The following is a 15,820-nucleotide window of genomic DNA, read 5'->3' as shown; positions in this document are numbered from 1 at the left end:
CAATGGCCTGTTGATACGGTACGTGTTGTTCGGGTATTTCAGGTTTGGTGTCTGGTGAATGGTCTGATGACTCTTTCATTAGAACTACTCCAGTTTCCATTGGTGTTTGCGACGTTGTCGCATCCTTCATCCTGAATCTCTCGACTATAGTGTCGATGTATGCTTCTTGCGACAACATTATGGTCTGCGCCTTTCGGTCCCTTTCAACCTTTAGTCCTAGGAGCCAGGTAAGCTCTCCTAGGTCCGAAATCTCAAAACGTTTACAAAGCTGATCTTTGAACTTTTGGATGTGCTTTAGGTGTTTTGATGTGACGGCCATGTCGTCGACGGAAACGGTGATAACGGTATGTTCTTCTTCGGCTTGTCGATAGTATACGGCTTGGTCGACTTGAGAGCGCGTGAAGTCGTTACTGAGGAAAAATTCTTCTAGCTCCTCGGACCATTCAAAACCGGCCTGCTTTAGGCCATATAAGCTACGCAATAGCTTTAATACCTTTCCTTCGTCTCCTTTGTTCAAGTATCCTGGCGGCGCGCGCATATATATGTCGTCGTTGAGCTTGGCATTGAGGTAAGCACTTTTAACATCGACTTGATGTATTTCCCAGTTGTGCTTAGCTGCCATCGTTAGGACAGTACGAATTGTCGTCATACTTGAGGTAGGTGCGAATGTTTCTTGATAGTCTACGCCGTACTCTTGGCGCTGACCATTTGCGACAAGTCTCGCACGCAGCTTTACCTTCTCGCCATTTGGTCCACGCTTTGTCGCTAGGACAAAATGGCAAGGTATTATATTCGCGCCTTTAGGTGGGTCCACAATTTCCCATGTCTTGAGTTTCTCTAATTGACCAATCTCATAGTCTATGGCTTGTTGCCATTCCTCTGCGTCTGGTCCATTTAACGCTTCTCTAAGCGTCGGTTCCTTCTCTGCGGCTGCCATGGCCATATATGGAAAAGAATTCGATTGAGTGTTGTCCGGTGAGTTTTCCATTGCTATGGTTGCTCTTTCTCCTTCATTTAACGCTTTGTAGTATCCTGCAGGGGGTCGTACTCTCGTGGTTCTGGGCGTTATTGGGTCTGGAAGTTGCTGTGTACTCTGGGGTGGCGTTTTGGGAGGTTGGCTTGGTGTTTGTGGGACTTGGGATGTTGCGACGGGCTGGACGATATTCGGTATGTTGATCTGTTCTTCCTGGTTATACTCCCCCTCGTCCAGTATGTCGTTACGAACGATGACGTCCGGCGGGACAAAGCTAACATTGCGTTCGACAGATACTCTTCTCTTCTTCGGCCAGTATACTCGGTAAGCTTTACTTTCCTCGTCTATTCCCACAAATTGACCTTCTTCTGCTCTAGCTTCGAGCTTTCCTCCATCTGGTGAGTGCACATAGAGTCGTGCGCCGAATTCCCGTGCGTTTACTAAACTTGGTTTTGCTTTGTGTAGCAATTCATAGGACGTGTATCCTGGGATCGCCCTCGAAGGTAGGCGATTTTTGAGCCATGTTGTGTAATTGACGGCTTCGGCCCATAAAAACTTTGGTAGGTCCTTTGCGAGTAGCATGGCTCGCGCGTGTTCGACTAATGTTCGATTTAGTCTTTCGGCTACACCATTCTGCTGTGGGGAATCGTGCACGGTGAGTTGTCTCTTTATTCCTTTTTCCTTCAGATATTCATCAAACTCCTTGCTTAGGTACTCTCCTCCTCGATCCGAACGTACTTTGCGCAGACGCGCATTATATTGTCGGCTTACATAAGCCTCGTATTCCTTGAATGCGGTAAGTGCGTCGCTCTTTCTCTTCAGGAATGTTACCCTCGTTTCCCGACTAAAATCATCTGTAAAGGTGATATAATACAGGCATCCGTTTATCGTTTCGGTTTGTGCCGGACCCCATAGATCTGTATGGACGAGGTCCCCATATGCGGATGATCTGGTCTTTGACTCGTTTGGAAATGGTTGTCGAGTGGCTTTGGCCTTTGCGCACGTTTCGCAAAAGGTAGGGTTTGAACTTTCATCTAACGTTATACCTCTGATCATGCCCTTCTTTATAGCATTTGTGATCGCTTCGTGGGATACATGTCCCAATGCTCGGTGTAATTCATCGATGGTATGTTTCGTTATTGCTGAGTTTGCGCTATGGGTCACTGATGCCGCGATTCGATATAGTCCTTCTATTTGAGGAATTTCGGCTATGGGTCTTCGCTCTGGTGCTGGGGTCAATATCCTGCACATGTTATCTTCGAGGTGTAATGCGAAACCGGCGGTAGCGATTCTGTTGGCCGATATTAACGTGAATGCCATCTTTGGCGTATATAGGGTGTCTTTGAGAGTCACAGTGGTCTTCTTTGTTCCCAAAGGTAGGTCTATCTTTATATCCCCTTTTCCTATGGCGCTGATGGTAGAACCGTCTGCAGTGTGCACATCTTGTGCTTTGATGGAGGTGAATGTTATGAACTTCGAGCGGTCGGGGCAGAAATGGGACGTTGCGCCCGAATCGATAATGGCTCCTTGTCTCTCGGCAGGTATGTTGATCCTTTTTGCCACATTTGCTAGATCTGACGTGACAAAAGCATAATCATTTGCTCTTTCGATCTTGTCTGCCGCATTAGCCGTTTGTCTTGGCGCCTTTCCACCTTGCCTTGGTCCCTGACCTTCTTTCCCTCCTCCAGGTCTCCAACAATCGGTTTTGTAATGACCCTTCCTCTCGCAGTTGAAACACGTAACATCCTTGCTTGCGGTGCTTGTACAATTCCTTTTCGTACTGTCCTTGGCCGAGAATGCGCTGTTGCCTCCTTTCTTTGAGGTCTTTGGGTTTGCTAGTTGTCTGTGCTCGTACTCTTCAGAGACGACACTGACTAGCTCGTATGGGGTGAGTGGTTGCTTTGTGATTCGGGCTGTCGCATTGATTGACGATAACAGGGGTCTGTAAGATTCTGGCAGAGATCCCATTATAATTGCGTAGAAGTCCTTTTCTTCTATGCTCGCCCCCATGCCTGCTAGCGTTTCGCGGATGCGAAACATGTCCCCAAAGTGAGTCTTCACATCACCTCCTTCCTCACATCTTGATTCTTGCAACTTCCGGCGCAGATCTATTTGAACTAATTCTGTCTTGCCTTCGTGTATTGTCCGAATTTCGGACCATATCTTCGAGGCGTTGCCAAGGTGCTGGACGCGCAACAATAGCTGATCCGAGATCGTGCTAAATAAGTGTTGCTTTGCGAGTGAGTCCTTCTGTAGATATTCATCTATCTTCTCTTCAAGTTCTTCTACTTCTGTTTCAGTTGCTACCGTGCCATCAGCCTTTTCGTACTTTCCAGCCGAGTTGGTCTTGTATGGGGTAGGTTCTTTGATTCGACCATCAAGGTATCGCATCAATCCTCGTGCGCGGATCACTGTTAACGCTCTTTCCTTGTAGGTTATCCAATTCGAGCCATCGTCGGCAAGTTTGGGGATGGTGTACAATGAGGAGCTGCTGTGGTGCGTGTTATCCATGATTGTCGGAGCAGGGCTCATAACCTGTAGTTATCTGTAGTTTAGAGTAGATGTTTTAGAGTAGAATATTTGATAAAAAGGCTTTCTTCATTGTAACTACTTCGTACAATATATATACTGTTAAACGGTTAATACTATGCGTCCGATCCGAAACATATGAAAACGGACTTGTCTGTTCTCCGTGCTGTGCTTACTAATCGACACCGCTCCGGCTATTCCCGGGTAAGTCGGTGTTCCCTACATTATTCATCTATGTATGTATTACTAATCCTTTTACTCCTGTGCTCGTACAGTCATCATGTACGACTGAGTCCAACACTATCCTCATCTACTTGCTGTTGCCAAAGCACTTTGATTGCGTCGTTGTTCACTTCCCAGATGTTCCGAAGCAATTGCATTGCTTGTGCTTCGGTCGTGTTCTCATTGACTAGCTGAGCGCGGATGTTCGCAAAAACCTCCGATGCGTAGTCCGGGCAAATGTTGAGATTTGGGTCGTTTCGTATCCTCGGCATTTTAGATGTAATAATCAAAATTCTGGTATACGGAAAGAATGCGACGAACGGAGAGCGTAGTCTAGGAGCGGAGTGGTTGCGAGTACTAACGTTGTAGTAGGAAGCAAGAAGGTGGGAAAACCAAAAGAACCGTTTCGCCACATAGACCTAATTCTATCTATGTCCTCGTGCCTCGGACTCAAATAGAATACAAGCATTTTAGAATCGGCTTTGCATCGGATGTTCTATTTTTTTTATCTAGATTCGTCAAATTTGAGAGCGAGTCACGTGAGATACAGCCAAGATCGTCAACTCATTGCCTGTGCGTCGCGTCCTTGTGAATTGCAGTGTAATGCCCTCTCTATCCGACCAGATTGACCATCTGGCCTCCCTCTCGAAATCGATTAAAGCCAGTGCTGATGGGTTTCCCACCTCAGATGGGCTCTTCACAACAGCTGTCCTTAATACTGCTCTAGGTGATCTGATTCGTGACATCGACTCATCCGAACTCGGGCTCTTCACACTGGTACACCCACCGTCTCATGTCCCAACTGAGTCTGAAGCGAGAGGTGTAATATCCCGTGTAGAATTCCCTGGTGCTACGCCTCTGAAGAAACCACCTTCTCGAAGGCAGGAGATGACAAAACCGAGAGAATATGAGCCAGAAGTATATGCCCAGGCCGCATTAAAGTACTTGGATCGGTAGTATGTTTTGCATTTTTCTACAGCATATATCCTGTTTCAACCTGTCTTGTGCTGTATTTCAGTCACTCAATCCGCCCAATGCCTCGTGCGCGATCCCAGGTACAGGGACTTATAAACAGGCTGGATGAAGCGCGACGGAATATCAGAAGTCTTAGTGAAACATTACAGCAGGTTGGTATTGTTAATATTTGGCCTCGAAGGTTTTGATGTTCTCCGTGCAGTTAACAAGTAGCAATCCCGCATCAGACCCCAGCTCGCAGGAGTCCACTGCGGCAGACGAGGAACGGCGCATACAAGATCTCCAGGCTCGTCTTACCGAACTGCGTAAACAGGTGTGTGCCTATCATGTTCATGCATCCTTTAAATTTACACCTTGACAGAAAGATGACATCCTTCGCACCTCCAATCCTGCGCCCGAGTCCAAGTCCGCGCCGAGACTGGCTAGGGCTCCTTCACCTCTCACTGTACCCGAGGCCCAGGAAGAGATGTTCTGGAATACGCCTGCCGCATCCGCGCGGACGCTTCGCTTCACCGAAAAGCTCATGGATGAGGAGGTGGACATCAATGACGTATCAGTTATGTCCTTCACGAGCCCGGTTCCCCGTCCTCGATCCGTATTATCATCGCTAGGTCTTCCTGTGGACGATGATTGCCTAGATAACGAAGAACACGATATTGGGCAGGACGATTCTGTGGTATCTGATCCATCAGACAAGCTCGAGGAAGAACCCCCAGGCAGTGAGCTGGAGGTGGATGATGAAGAGGGAGAACAAACAGTTGTGCTCAAGATGCTGCCTTCATCGTTACTACCAAATTCCACTCCGCCAGAAGGCACTACGCCTCCTGAAACACCGTTGCCTACAATTTCAGAATTGCAGACTCCTGCAGGACCTCCTGGGTCCGCTAGAAAACCAAAAGTGCGCATGAATGTAGAGATCGAAAAGATTGTGGCAAGTATCCTGGTCATATAACCCAAAAGCGCATAGAGCTGAAGCAGCGTTTGATAGGTGAAGATATGGAGCACAGTGGGCGAGATCATCATGCCGGGCCATCCTTTCGACCCCACGGGATCAGGAAGCAAACCTCCAAGGGCAAAGGAAACTCTGTACGTTGACTTCATTTTTTTCATATCTAATCTACTGACATATCCTAGTGCCCATCTCGAATCCCTCTCCTCTCAGACCCCCTCGCCTACATCCCCGACTGCATCCTCGTTTTCATCGCTTGCGCCATCTATGATCCTTGGCCAGCCTACCTCGCAACAAATCACAACTTGTCAGCTTTTGCTCACTCTACTCAAACAGCCCGGTTGCTCGATGTCGCTCAATAAACTTAAGGAAGCGCTAGCGGAAGGTGGTGGTAGCGCGGGTGGCACGCGAACGATCTATGCCTGTGTGGCAAAGAAGTTGATCAAAATTGAGCGAGGGAGCGGGGAGCAGGTCGTCAAGTTCGATATTTGATCGATTTGATTGCTTCCGCCTGCTGCTTTCATTGACGTAATGTAATGAAATTCTCTCGGGGAGTGATGCTACCCTCAACCTTGTTTACGCGTCCGCGAACATCGGTGAAGGAAACGTGCGGCGAGATACACAACTTGAACGCCTTCGTCGATGTTCGTGAACCAGCTGAACCCGGCTTAAGTTTTGGGTCAGCCACCACGATCGCCATTGGATACAATCTTGACAGGCAACCTGACGGTTGAATTAGTTGCGAACGATATGTACTTTGTGGACACTTAACAAGGAACAAAGCTGAATTTTCGAGAATCATGCCGCGATGTGCCACCAATGATGATGATAGGTTGCCCAGCATACTCGCTATTCCCATGGCGTAAGGTGACCTAGTCCTGCAAGCTGTTGTGCATTACAAGGTAAAGACGATGGGTATGATGCCAACCTGCACGGAAGCCGCTGGGTCGAAAGAGATATTCCCTGGATATAGAGAAGAATCAATGCGCGGGATCTCGATTTTGTTGTAGCCTACGAGGCCTTTACAGCCAAGTCAGCAATGGTGCAGTATTGTTGGAAGGTGGAAAACTTGTTACTCATATACGCTTTAAAAGTCTGCAGAAACGTTAATACGGTCCTACTTACTATTTTTGACATCACTTACACCCTATTCCCTTACTTGAAATCAGCGACGCCATCACCAACGGCTTCCACAGCGCCAACAGCCTCTTCACCGATGTTTGCCGGGTAGGACTTGAAGAAAATGAACATTTTCATGAATTTTTCAATCCAAAGGGTTCAGAGCATTCGAAATCGCCAAGGCCAGGGGCATCGATCTCCCTAGGACCGACCACGAAATCCTCGCCAATACCAGGAAGCCACAGAGGGTATTGAATTGACGTGATGGTGAAATCCTTACTATTTTGGGAGAGATAGCGAACAAGGGATATGGTTCATACATGAAAAGTTCCTGCAAGCAAGTGAGGAGATATCAGTATGATATGAACTGCTGACAAGTTAGTGGCGCTGAGCACGTAGACACAGTGTACTTGTATCAGCAAGCTATCATCAATATCGCCATGGCGAAAGATCCATTGTAGCAAGAAACCTTACAGACAATTGTGTGCGCTTGGAATCGAAAGCTATTGCAATTGGTCAAATTCTGAGATTTGCCTCGGAGGAGTCAGGGACTGGCACCAAGCGCTGTTACGATTTTTTTGTTCCATGGCCTGATGGACAGCTCTATGAGCCACCATCGATTGGATTGCGCGAGAAAACTAGCCAGTATCCATGTCCCGTGTCTTTTCGCCATTGGAATCCCCAATAACAATGAGCACGGGATATGGTCCGGGAGCATACTTTTGGGGGAGAACCCTTCCATCCCCGGGCCATGGGCCATCGAGCGCAGCACTTGTCGACGCAGATCATCAGGAGATGCACAGCACCGTTTCTTCGGCAACGTTATGGCTTATCACCAGAGGATCAAAAGGATTTGACTCGTTCATTAGTCGTTGAATTAAACCCCGACACGCGAACGAACGTATCGGTGTACGCTGGATGCATGTGCCATTCATGCAAAAAATGATTAGAACTGAAGGATCGCCGCGGCTCCCTGCTAAAATGAAATTTCCCTTGTTCCACATGACTTGAGTCTGTGGAGTAGATCCGCCTGCCAAGGGATCCGAAATAGACAGCCGCTGATGGCTAGGACTAGCTTGTAAGTTGTTGATACATTGTAGACGGAAAGAAAACGAATGGCAATGTTTACATGTACAACTGGCAATGTTGTTGATGTGATGATCATGATGCTGGCATCGTTGCCAATGAAAATGAATTACTTATATGAAGCCTTGTTATGCAACGTGCTCGACCAAATTCCCAGCTCGTGCAACCGTGACGCGCTTCGAGCTTTTCTATCTCTATCCACGACCTGTATAAGTGCTAGCTTGTAAAAGGTCTTTGCGGTTTCATTACGCGCTATCGAGCCAGGACGTCGTTTCAGCAGTCTTCTAGTAACCTTGGTAAACATCTCCACCGACTTAACTGCCTTTTGGCTAATCATATAAACAATAATACGAAGATGGGCTCTGCAAACGCACAGCGCAAGGGCGTTTGGGAGCCCTTACCGCTCATCGTCTATGGCTATGCCGTCCATCCACTATCACCCTCCAAACGCGATACCAGACTGTCAAGTCGTCGGCCCATGTCGACTATTACAGAGGGCTCCGCAGATGAGAGTGGTGTACACAGGGATGTGGTCTCCCTCGAAGTTGGCGATGAGGTCTATGCCTTCGAAAAGTATACCCCAAGAGGAAACCAAGCGGATGGCATATGGTACAGAGGGTGCGTTATACTGATAACGGAATTCTCGTATCGTCTTGAGTGCTTACTACTGTAATAACCTACAGCTACGTAGTCTGCACTGCCCGCCTTCCACCAGTCACCTGGTCTACCTCCTCTGACCCAACTTCATCTTCATCCGCCAAACCAGTCAAAACCGAGGAACCGCAACAGGTTTTCATTGGCATATTTCCTGCATCCCATATCTTTGTCCGTGATGAGCTCTCAGACGCCGAAGGACGTCTGCCAGATCTTGTCACTTCCCTTACAGCCAGCATCTCGAACCACAATGGCTCAGTAACCAGTGCAGACTACCTTGCACAATGGAAGCGTGAGCGCGCAAACTCAGGCCCAGAACCTCCTCGCGACCACAGAGATAGAGACCGGGAAGTCAGAGAACTGACATATGACGATGAACGCAAATCATTCAAACTTGGGCCCCCGCCAGACCAAGCCAAGTCCACTCGTGCTGCGCTTGTCGTATATCCTGCGAGCATACACTCCGTTCCAGAATCCGAAAATATGAAGCCCCTTCCTCCACGTCCATCTTTAAAGTCAGGTGATGATACAGCCTCTGGTGCGATGCAGCCCATCATCGACGAGATTGCTAGCGCCCTTCGAGAATGGCATAGCATGATGTTCCAGTACCTCGCAAGGCGCGATTACAAGCTCTTCCATACAGTTCGCGAGCATATCGAAGCGCTCCACCTTGGACGAAGACAGTTACTTGCGCAAACATTGAGCGCAGAGGAGACAGTCAGTCTGAGGAGGGATTGCGTTGCGCGCCTGGTGAGCGGCAATGTGGTGCAGGATCTCGATATTATCGTTCGCCATCCGACATGGGGTGCACTAGTAACAGTGGATGTAGAGGGCGAGATCGACCCTCGCAGCTGGGTCAGCGCTGTGCGGATGTATGCCATGCAAACTTCTCTCGCATATATCAATGTACCCTTAGACAACTCATCCAAGCTTACCATCGGACCTTCCGAATTCTCCACGATACCCACACCCACTCTTGCACATTCTGCATTCCCTGATATATCCCGACACAAAACCATCTCCCGGCAGGTCGGTTCCCTGGGTCCACACCAGCCTGAGAAGCCAACTGCAGCTAAATTTTACCACATTTTCCTTGATCTCCGCGCTTTTGTTGCGACCCCTTGTGCACCAGGCGAGACGGCCGAGCTTTTCTTTTCGGTTTACAAGCACTCTGAATTCCCGCGGTTCGTTACCGAAGAGTGCTGCATCGTACTCAATCACAACGGTGTGCTGTCACGTGACCCCAACGCCCGCATCCGCTCGCTCTTTACTGATATCGCGCAGTCGGATGCGCAGGACCCGCTATTCCTGGTTTGTCGTATCGTGCGGAACGGCGCGCTCAAGATGAATAACACTATGGGATCAGGTGCACCTGGTGATGGCGGGCGTAGGCCGTCTGAAGTATCGCTGTCTGATGTCCCATTGACACCCTCCCGTACGACTTTGATATCGGATGTCCCGATGAACTTCCGTCGGCCATTTGGTTGCGCAGTGCTCGAGCTATCACAGCTCACGAAGATGATGATCGATGGTACAGATGTGAGCCCGATGAAGGAGTACAGCATGCAGATCTTTGTGCCTACCAATGAAGCACTCTTCTCGATGTTACATCAGGACATCATCGCAAATAATTCGAAGGAGTTCGAGAAGCCGCCAAGGTGAGCATAACGATATCGATTATCCGTTACGTGTCCTGACGTTGCGACCAGGGCTGCGATGCTTGCTGTTTCTGTGAAGATATTCCATGGCGACTCATCTACCATTATCAGAGAGAATATGTCTCTTCTTCAAGGCATCCCGTTGACCCTCCGACTTGGATTCCCTGACGTGGTGTTTCCTGGAGATGTGCGCAACGAGCTCTACATCAAGTTATGGACAGGGGACTTCCCATCCTCCCCCAGCGGCTCCGCACGACTCAGCATGGTCAATTTCACGCGTCCTGGTCCAGTGTCTCAAAACGCTCAGGTATCGATCGAAGTCAGAGATCAAGAAGGTCGCACCATTGAGAATGCAATATCTCTGGGTAGTGGCGAGCCCAGTGTAACTCAGTTCCATTCAATGGTTTTCATGCGTAACAATCAACCGACATTCGGCGAGCTCATCAAACTCCAGCTTCCACTTCGCGGGATTCCCAACTGGCACCTGTTCTTTACATTCCGGAATCGCTCTGGACGAGGGCTCAATGCGGATAAGCCGTTCGCGTTTGCATTTCAGCCACTCTTCCCAGGTCAAGGAGCATTTTTGGAGGATGGGAGCCATACTTTAGTACTGTACCGCGCAGATAAGCTCCCACAAATCACGCCGGACATGTATTTGGCATCGTCACCGTGGGTACTCCCCGGACAGCGCCCTGAGCAAGTTCTCGTATCGCCAGACTTGCTGAGGCTGGCTTCGCCCATGAGAGACACCGTCATAATACGGTCATCTCTCTGTTCCACAAAGTTTACACAGAACCCTGTGCTCATGAGTTTACTCAACTGGGAGGAAATCAACGACAAGGAACTACTGCAGACCGTCCTCACCAAGTTTACCTTCGTGGGCGAAGGAGAAATCGTCAAATTCCTCAGGGACATCTTCGATTCGCTCTTCGGTATCATGGAGTCGCAGAACAACCAGGCCGGTGAGATGGACCATCTCGTCTTCAATGCCCTGGTAACTGTCCTCGGTATCGTGCAAGATCGTCGATTCAGCAATTTCCAGCCCGTCTTGGATGTTTACATTGAACAGCATTTCAATTGCGCTGCAGCTTCTTCGCACATGATCCGCTCGATGGACCGTCTACTGCGTAATCCGACCGGCAATGACTCGGCCTCGCCTTTACGCGCAGCGCTCAAGGTTTGGCATTATATCTTCAAGTTCATCACGCGCGCACGAGAACTCAAGAAGAGCACTGAGTTGGGCATGGGTGACGGAGCAACCGCTGAGCACTTGGAGGCGATGTTCAAGAAAGAAATTCGTATTCATCTCACTGAAGTTAACAAGATGATGGCGACTACGTCACCAGCGTCTATAATCGGCGCACAGACCATTGCATTGCAGCACTTTACCTCCATCCTTCCAGAACTTGCCAAGATTATCCCCACCATCGAACTTGTGACGGTTGCTACGAACTTTGTCAATGCCATCTCGACTGGCAAGGGCAAGATTATCATATGGCGGTTGATCATGTACTTGCAGATCGTCAAAGGTTTCTTGTTCGATAACCCCAACTCGCGATCATTGCTCGTTCAAGCTGTCGTTATGTGGATCAAGCCTCACTTCGGCCGCTATGACGAGTTCACGCAGACCACTACAGCGGATTCTGATAGCGTGCGTGATGCAGCAAGGGTTAGCTGGTTGGAGTCTATCAGGCTTTGTGTGACGATTCTTGCGGTAATGCTAGACAAGTTACAGCTGCAGTTGGTGTCGTCATCGGTTATGGCGAATCGCAATTTGTTCAGGCAGGAACAGGAAAACATCGAGTATATACTTATGCTCATGCCGAGGTACGTATTCTCTCTACTAGCATAGTTATGATGTATTCATGGTCCTGCAGGCTTCTCGACTCTTATCGCGAGTTCCAGAGTCCGGCTAATCACCGTGCAGTGGAACGGACGCGCACTCCAACCACAACTACCGCTGCAGTACCTATTACATTCCCGGAGTCTTATCCATTTTCTCTCATGGCTTTATTGCCCAATGCTCCCCGGAATGCTACCAGCACATCGCTGACGCACGAAGATAACTTGCTCTTCAATCCTGGCTTGGGCGAGACAGCCATAGTCCTCCTTTCCCTTGTACTCTCGGCTCCGACGAAGCACATCTACAATTTTTTGGAGTCTAGTTATGACATTGAAGGGAAGGAAAACTTCGCCAGTCTGCTGACGCAGTTTTTCAAGGTTGCAACATCTATACTAGAGAATGATGCCTTCCCAAGCAACTGGTTGAATGTGAACATCCTGACGCACAAGGTGTTGATCAAGATGATGGATCCTGTTGCCACGCTTCTAAAGCGGATTTTCATACCCGCACCGTCAGCATCGCATCAGTTCAAGACGGAATTGTGGAAGGACGCTTTCTTCATGTTGCTGAAGCTTTTATCATCAGAGCAGCTTGTAATTGAAGATTTCAGTCCACAGGCACGTATGATCGTATTCTGTATTATATGTTCTCACGTTGGGATTCAGAAACGGCGTGCCGTATGGCGTCTGGGAGGCGATATTCGAGGTGAAGGTGCAGACATACTGCTTCGGTTATGGGAGGCCCTTGCCTGGCCAGAACCGACAGAATCCAGCTCTGTCTCTCAAGGGGTGCGTGTTTTCTAATACTGGATCTTATCTGAATTACTTACAATATTCAGGGTTACCAAGCGGTACTGAGCTCGTTGATCGGGTACATCGTAAATCTCTGTCTTAGTCACCACGACCAGCTAAGAAACAATGCGGTCGGGATCTTGTTCGGTATGATCATTTCAGAATACCATCAATACGGCCACTTTGACCAGATCGAGACGGAACTGGTCAGGAAGCTAGATTCCCTCTTCATGTCCCAGTCCAAGGGCGATGACATCTCTCGCGTGTTCTTCATTGCACAATTACGGCACCTATTTGAGTCGTCCGAGGTCGACGATCAACTTAGGGAGCGCGTCTCGGCTTTCCTTGATTCGGTAGATGCCTTCCTTAAGCTTCTGCTTAACGTTCGCAGACTGCCTGAGGGCGAAGAGTTCGCTGATGACCGTGTGATTGCCACTGTGAGTACCTTTATATCCATTGAGCACCCGAACAAGATTCTCAAATACTTTCTTCTCCCAGCTGCGCCTGATGAACTTCATCCGCGACATTGGTAGGGAAGAGATGTACATCAAATACGTGCACCAGTTGGTCAACGTGAGTCATTGTGTTGTTAAGGATTGATCTATACTGATATGTTCGAAGGCCCACCTACAATCGCAAAATTACGTGGAAGCTGCGTTGACTCTAAAGCTCCATTCTGATTTGCATAATTGGGATCTTTACTCGTTTGTGGGACCCATGGAGGACCTTGGGCTGCCTCAACAATCTCATTTCCATCGGAAGGAGACCCTGTGCTTATTGATTTTGGATTACTTGGGTGAGTCCACCGCACAGCTCCTATACTTTCCGGTGGATCCTTAGTATTGTGTAGGCAAAGGCAAGGCATATGAGAGCGCAATCGAAATTTGTAAAGAGTTGGCAAAGCAGCACGCCGAGGTTACATTCAACTAGTATGTACCTGCGACGCCTCGCTATCTATTGACTGATTCCAATCATATTTGTAGTGCGCGGCTGGCAGAAATTTTGCGTCATCAGGCTGCATTGTTCGAGCATATCATCACAGACCAGCGTTATTACTCAGACTATTTCAGAGTGGTATTTTATGGAGACTTCCCTGACGCCTTGAGGAATAAACAATTCATCGTACGTCAGTCATAACCTGTCTTTGATATATTCACTGAAAATTTTGTATGCAGTACCGTGGATACGAATGGGAGAAATTTGGCACTTTCTGCGAGCGGCTGCTTAACAAACACCCGGGCGCTCAGTTGCTAAAGAACGACCCCACAGTAGATCAGCGATTTGGCAATGATCAGTACGTCCAGTGTACTGCTGTGACTCCCGAACCGGACCGGACCCTTCCCATTTTCACCAGTCCCGATGTACCACTGGCTATTCGTAATTACTATGAACACAGGTTAGTTCCTTCATTTCACTAAGCTGTGCGCAACTAATGATTCCGGACAGTGCCATCAATGTCTTCAGCTCCACTAAGCAAATAACAAAGTTTGATCGCGATGGCAATGAGGAGATATGGCTGGAGAAGACGTCCTTTACTACCGAACAAGCTTTCCCCACTGTCCTTCGGAGATCGGACATTACAGAATGGGAAGTAGCCGAAATATCGCCTGTAGAAAATGCTCTCCATGAGGTCGAACAAAAGTCGAGGGAATTAGCCTCATTCCACCTGCGGTATGCTGCTCTTGCAAAAACTGCCCAGGTCTTCTCGACAAATGCTCTTTCTATGAGCCTCAATGGAGCTGTTGACCCGCCTGTGGATGGACTTCCGGCTTATCGTGAAATATTCTTTGATCCAGTGTACTCTACCAAGTACCCTGATAGGGTCGAAATGATCCACCGTCTCAGAGCCGCAATAGATGACCAGGTGCGTTCGAGGATCACTGTCAAAAAGTTGCCCAATTTGTTTACCAGCGATATAGGTGCGGGTGACAGACAGCTGCCTGAAATTACATGGTCAGATCTGTCCACAAGAGATGTTACGGTTCCATCAAACCTTGGAAGAGCTCTTCAGAAAAAACTTTGCCGAAGAAATCCAGCGTATAGCTGCAGAAAACGGTTTCCAACACCTCCCACAATCGTCTGCCGCCTCGGTACGGGCTCACGATCAAAACTCGTTGTATGACAATCATTCCCATCAACGGTCGCTGTCTATCTCATCGGGACGACCGTCCTTTGGATTCCCTCTTTCAGTCGGTGGTTCATCCATGAGCCCTCAACCAATTTCACCGCTGTCATCGCGTCCCCCAGTCTCTTATCATCATGAAGGCGTCAAGCGCACCCCGTTGCAGGTGCACGCTGCGCACGTTGCTCGTCACGGTATCAACGGAGTGTTGACTAGCTGGCGAGATACTCCAAGTGATGCTAACACGGGTTCTCCACGGGACTCATTAATCACGGTTGGAAACACAGGCCCAGCACACTCTGGTGCCTCTGTGACGATGTCGACTATAGGGAGCGTGAATTCTATCAAAGGCCGCTTGTCGTCACGATTCGGCAGCCTTACGCGTAATCGTCGAGGTTGATACTAGTTTAGTTGTTGTACACTTAGTTTCCTAGTTTCAGTATTTCATTCCTGGATTATCTACTACATGTCGAACTTGTTTGATTCCTGCTGTCCTTCGTTTTCACTGACACCTAGTTCGCTGTTCGTATTGAATATACAGTTACATGATTGATACCCCAATGGATTACATGCCAATACAGTACATTAGGAGAGATGTAACGGTGATTACAATGGCCCATACGAATATCAAAGCATGGCTCTCCAGAGACGAAAAGAGTGATAATACAATAGAGGGTAAGAGAGAAATAAAGATAGGATAGAGCACATAAGTGATGACGCAAGGATAATGTATAGCACGGATGAGTAGAATGAATGATCATGCGACTTGACTAGCCAAGGAAGCATTCATGCTGTGCTCTCGCAACGTCTGGAATTCGAACGAGTCATAGGTGTGCATGGCATACTGGGGGATGGAATACATGTCGAAGGGTTCGTGGGAGGGAATGAAATCAAAGGCA

At 48.5% G+C, this 15,820-nt stretch overlaps 2 protein-coding genes across 2 annotated transcripts; both read left to right on the top strand.

Moving 5' to 3' along the window:
- Positions 1–4,327: 4,327 nt before the first annotated feature.
- HD556DRAFT_1455243 (uncharacterized protein) lies at positions 4,328–6,597 on the top strand (the record flags this gene model as incomplete). Its single annotated transcript, XM_041308115.1, has 6 exons — positions 4,328–4,680; positions 4,743–4,851; positions 4,902–5,012; positions 5,061–5,642; positions 5,688–5,785; positions 5,834–6,597. The coding sequence occupies 6 exons, from the start codon at positions 4,328–4,330 to the stop codon at positions 6,138–6,140; spliced, it is 1,560 nt and encodes a 519-aa protein (XP_041164030.1). The 3' UTR covers positions 6,141–6,597.
- A 1,611-nt stretch (positions 6,598–8,208) lies between these two features.
- HD556DRAFT_1455237 (uncharacterized protein) lies at positions 8,209–15,796 on the top strand (the record flags this gene model as incomplete). The annotated part of the gene is made up of 13 exons (XM_041308114.1): positions 8,209–8,471; positions 8,537–10,165; positions 10,217–11,992; positions 12,043–12,625; positions 12,674–12,796; positions 12,847–13,236; positions 13,298–13,372; positions 13,421–13,595; positions 13,650–13,728; positions 13,783–13,921; positions 13,975–14,195; positions 14,246–14,663; positions 14,719–15,796. 13 exons carry the CDS (start codon positions 8,209–8,211, stop codon positions 15,319–15,321), a joined length of 6,474 nt encoding a protein of 2,157 aa, XP_041164029.1. The 3' UTR covers positions 15,322–15,796.
- Between the last annotated feature and the right edge of the window lie 24 nt (positions 15,797–15,820).

Source organism: Suillus plorans (assembly GCF_016647745.1).
Source record: "Suillus plorans strain S12 chromosome Unknown HD556scaffold_10, whole genome shotgun sequence".
Classification (NCBI taxonomy): domain Eukaryota; kingdom Fungi; phylum Basidiomycota; class Agaricomycetes; order Boletales; family Suillaceae; genus Suillus; species Suillus plorans.
The sequence above is the reverse complement of the archived record's forward strand: the minus strand, read 5'-3'. Positions and strand labels throughout refer to the sequence as shown.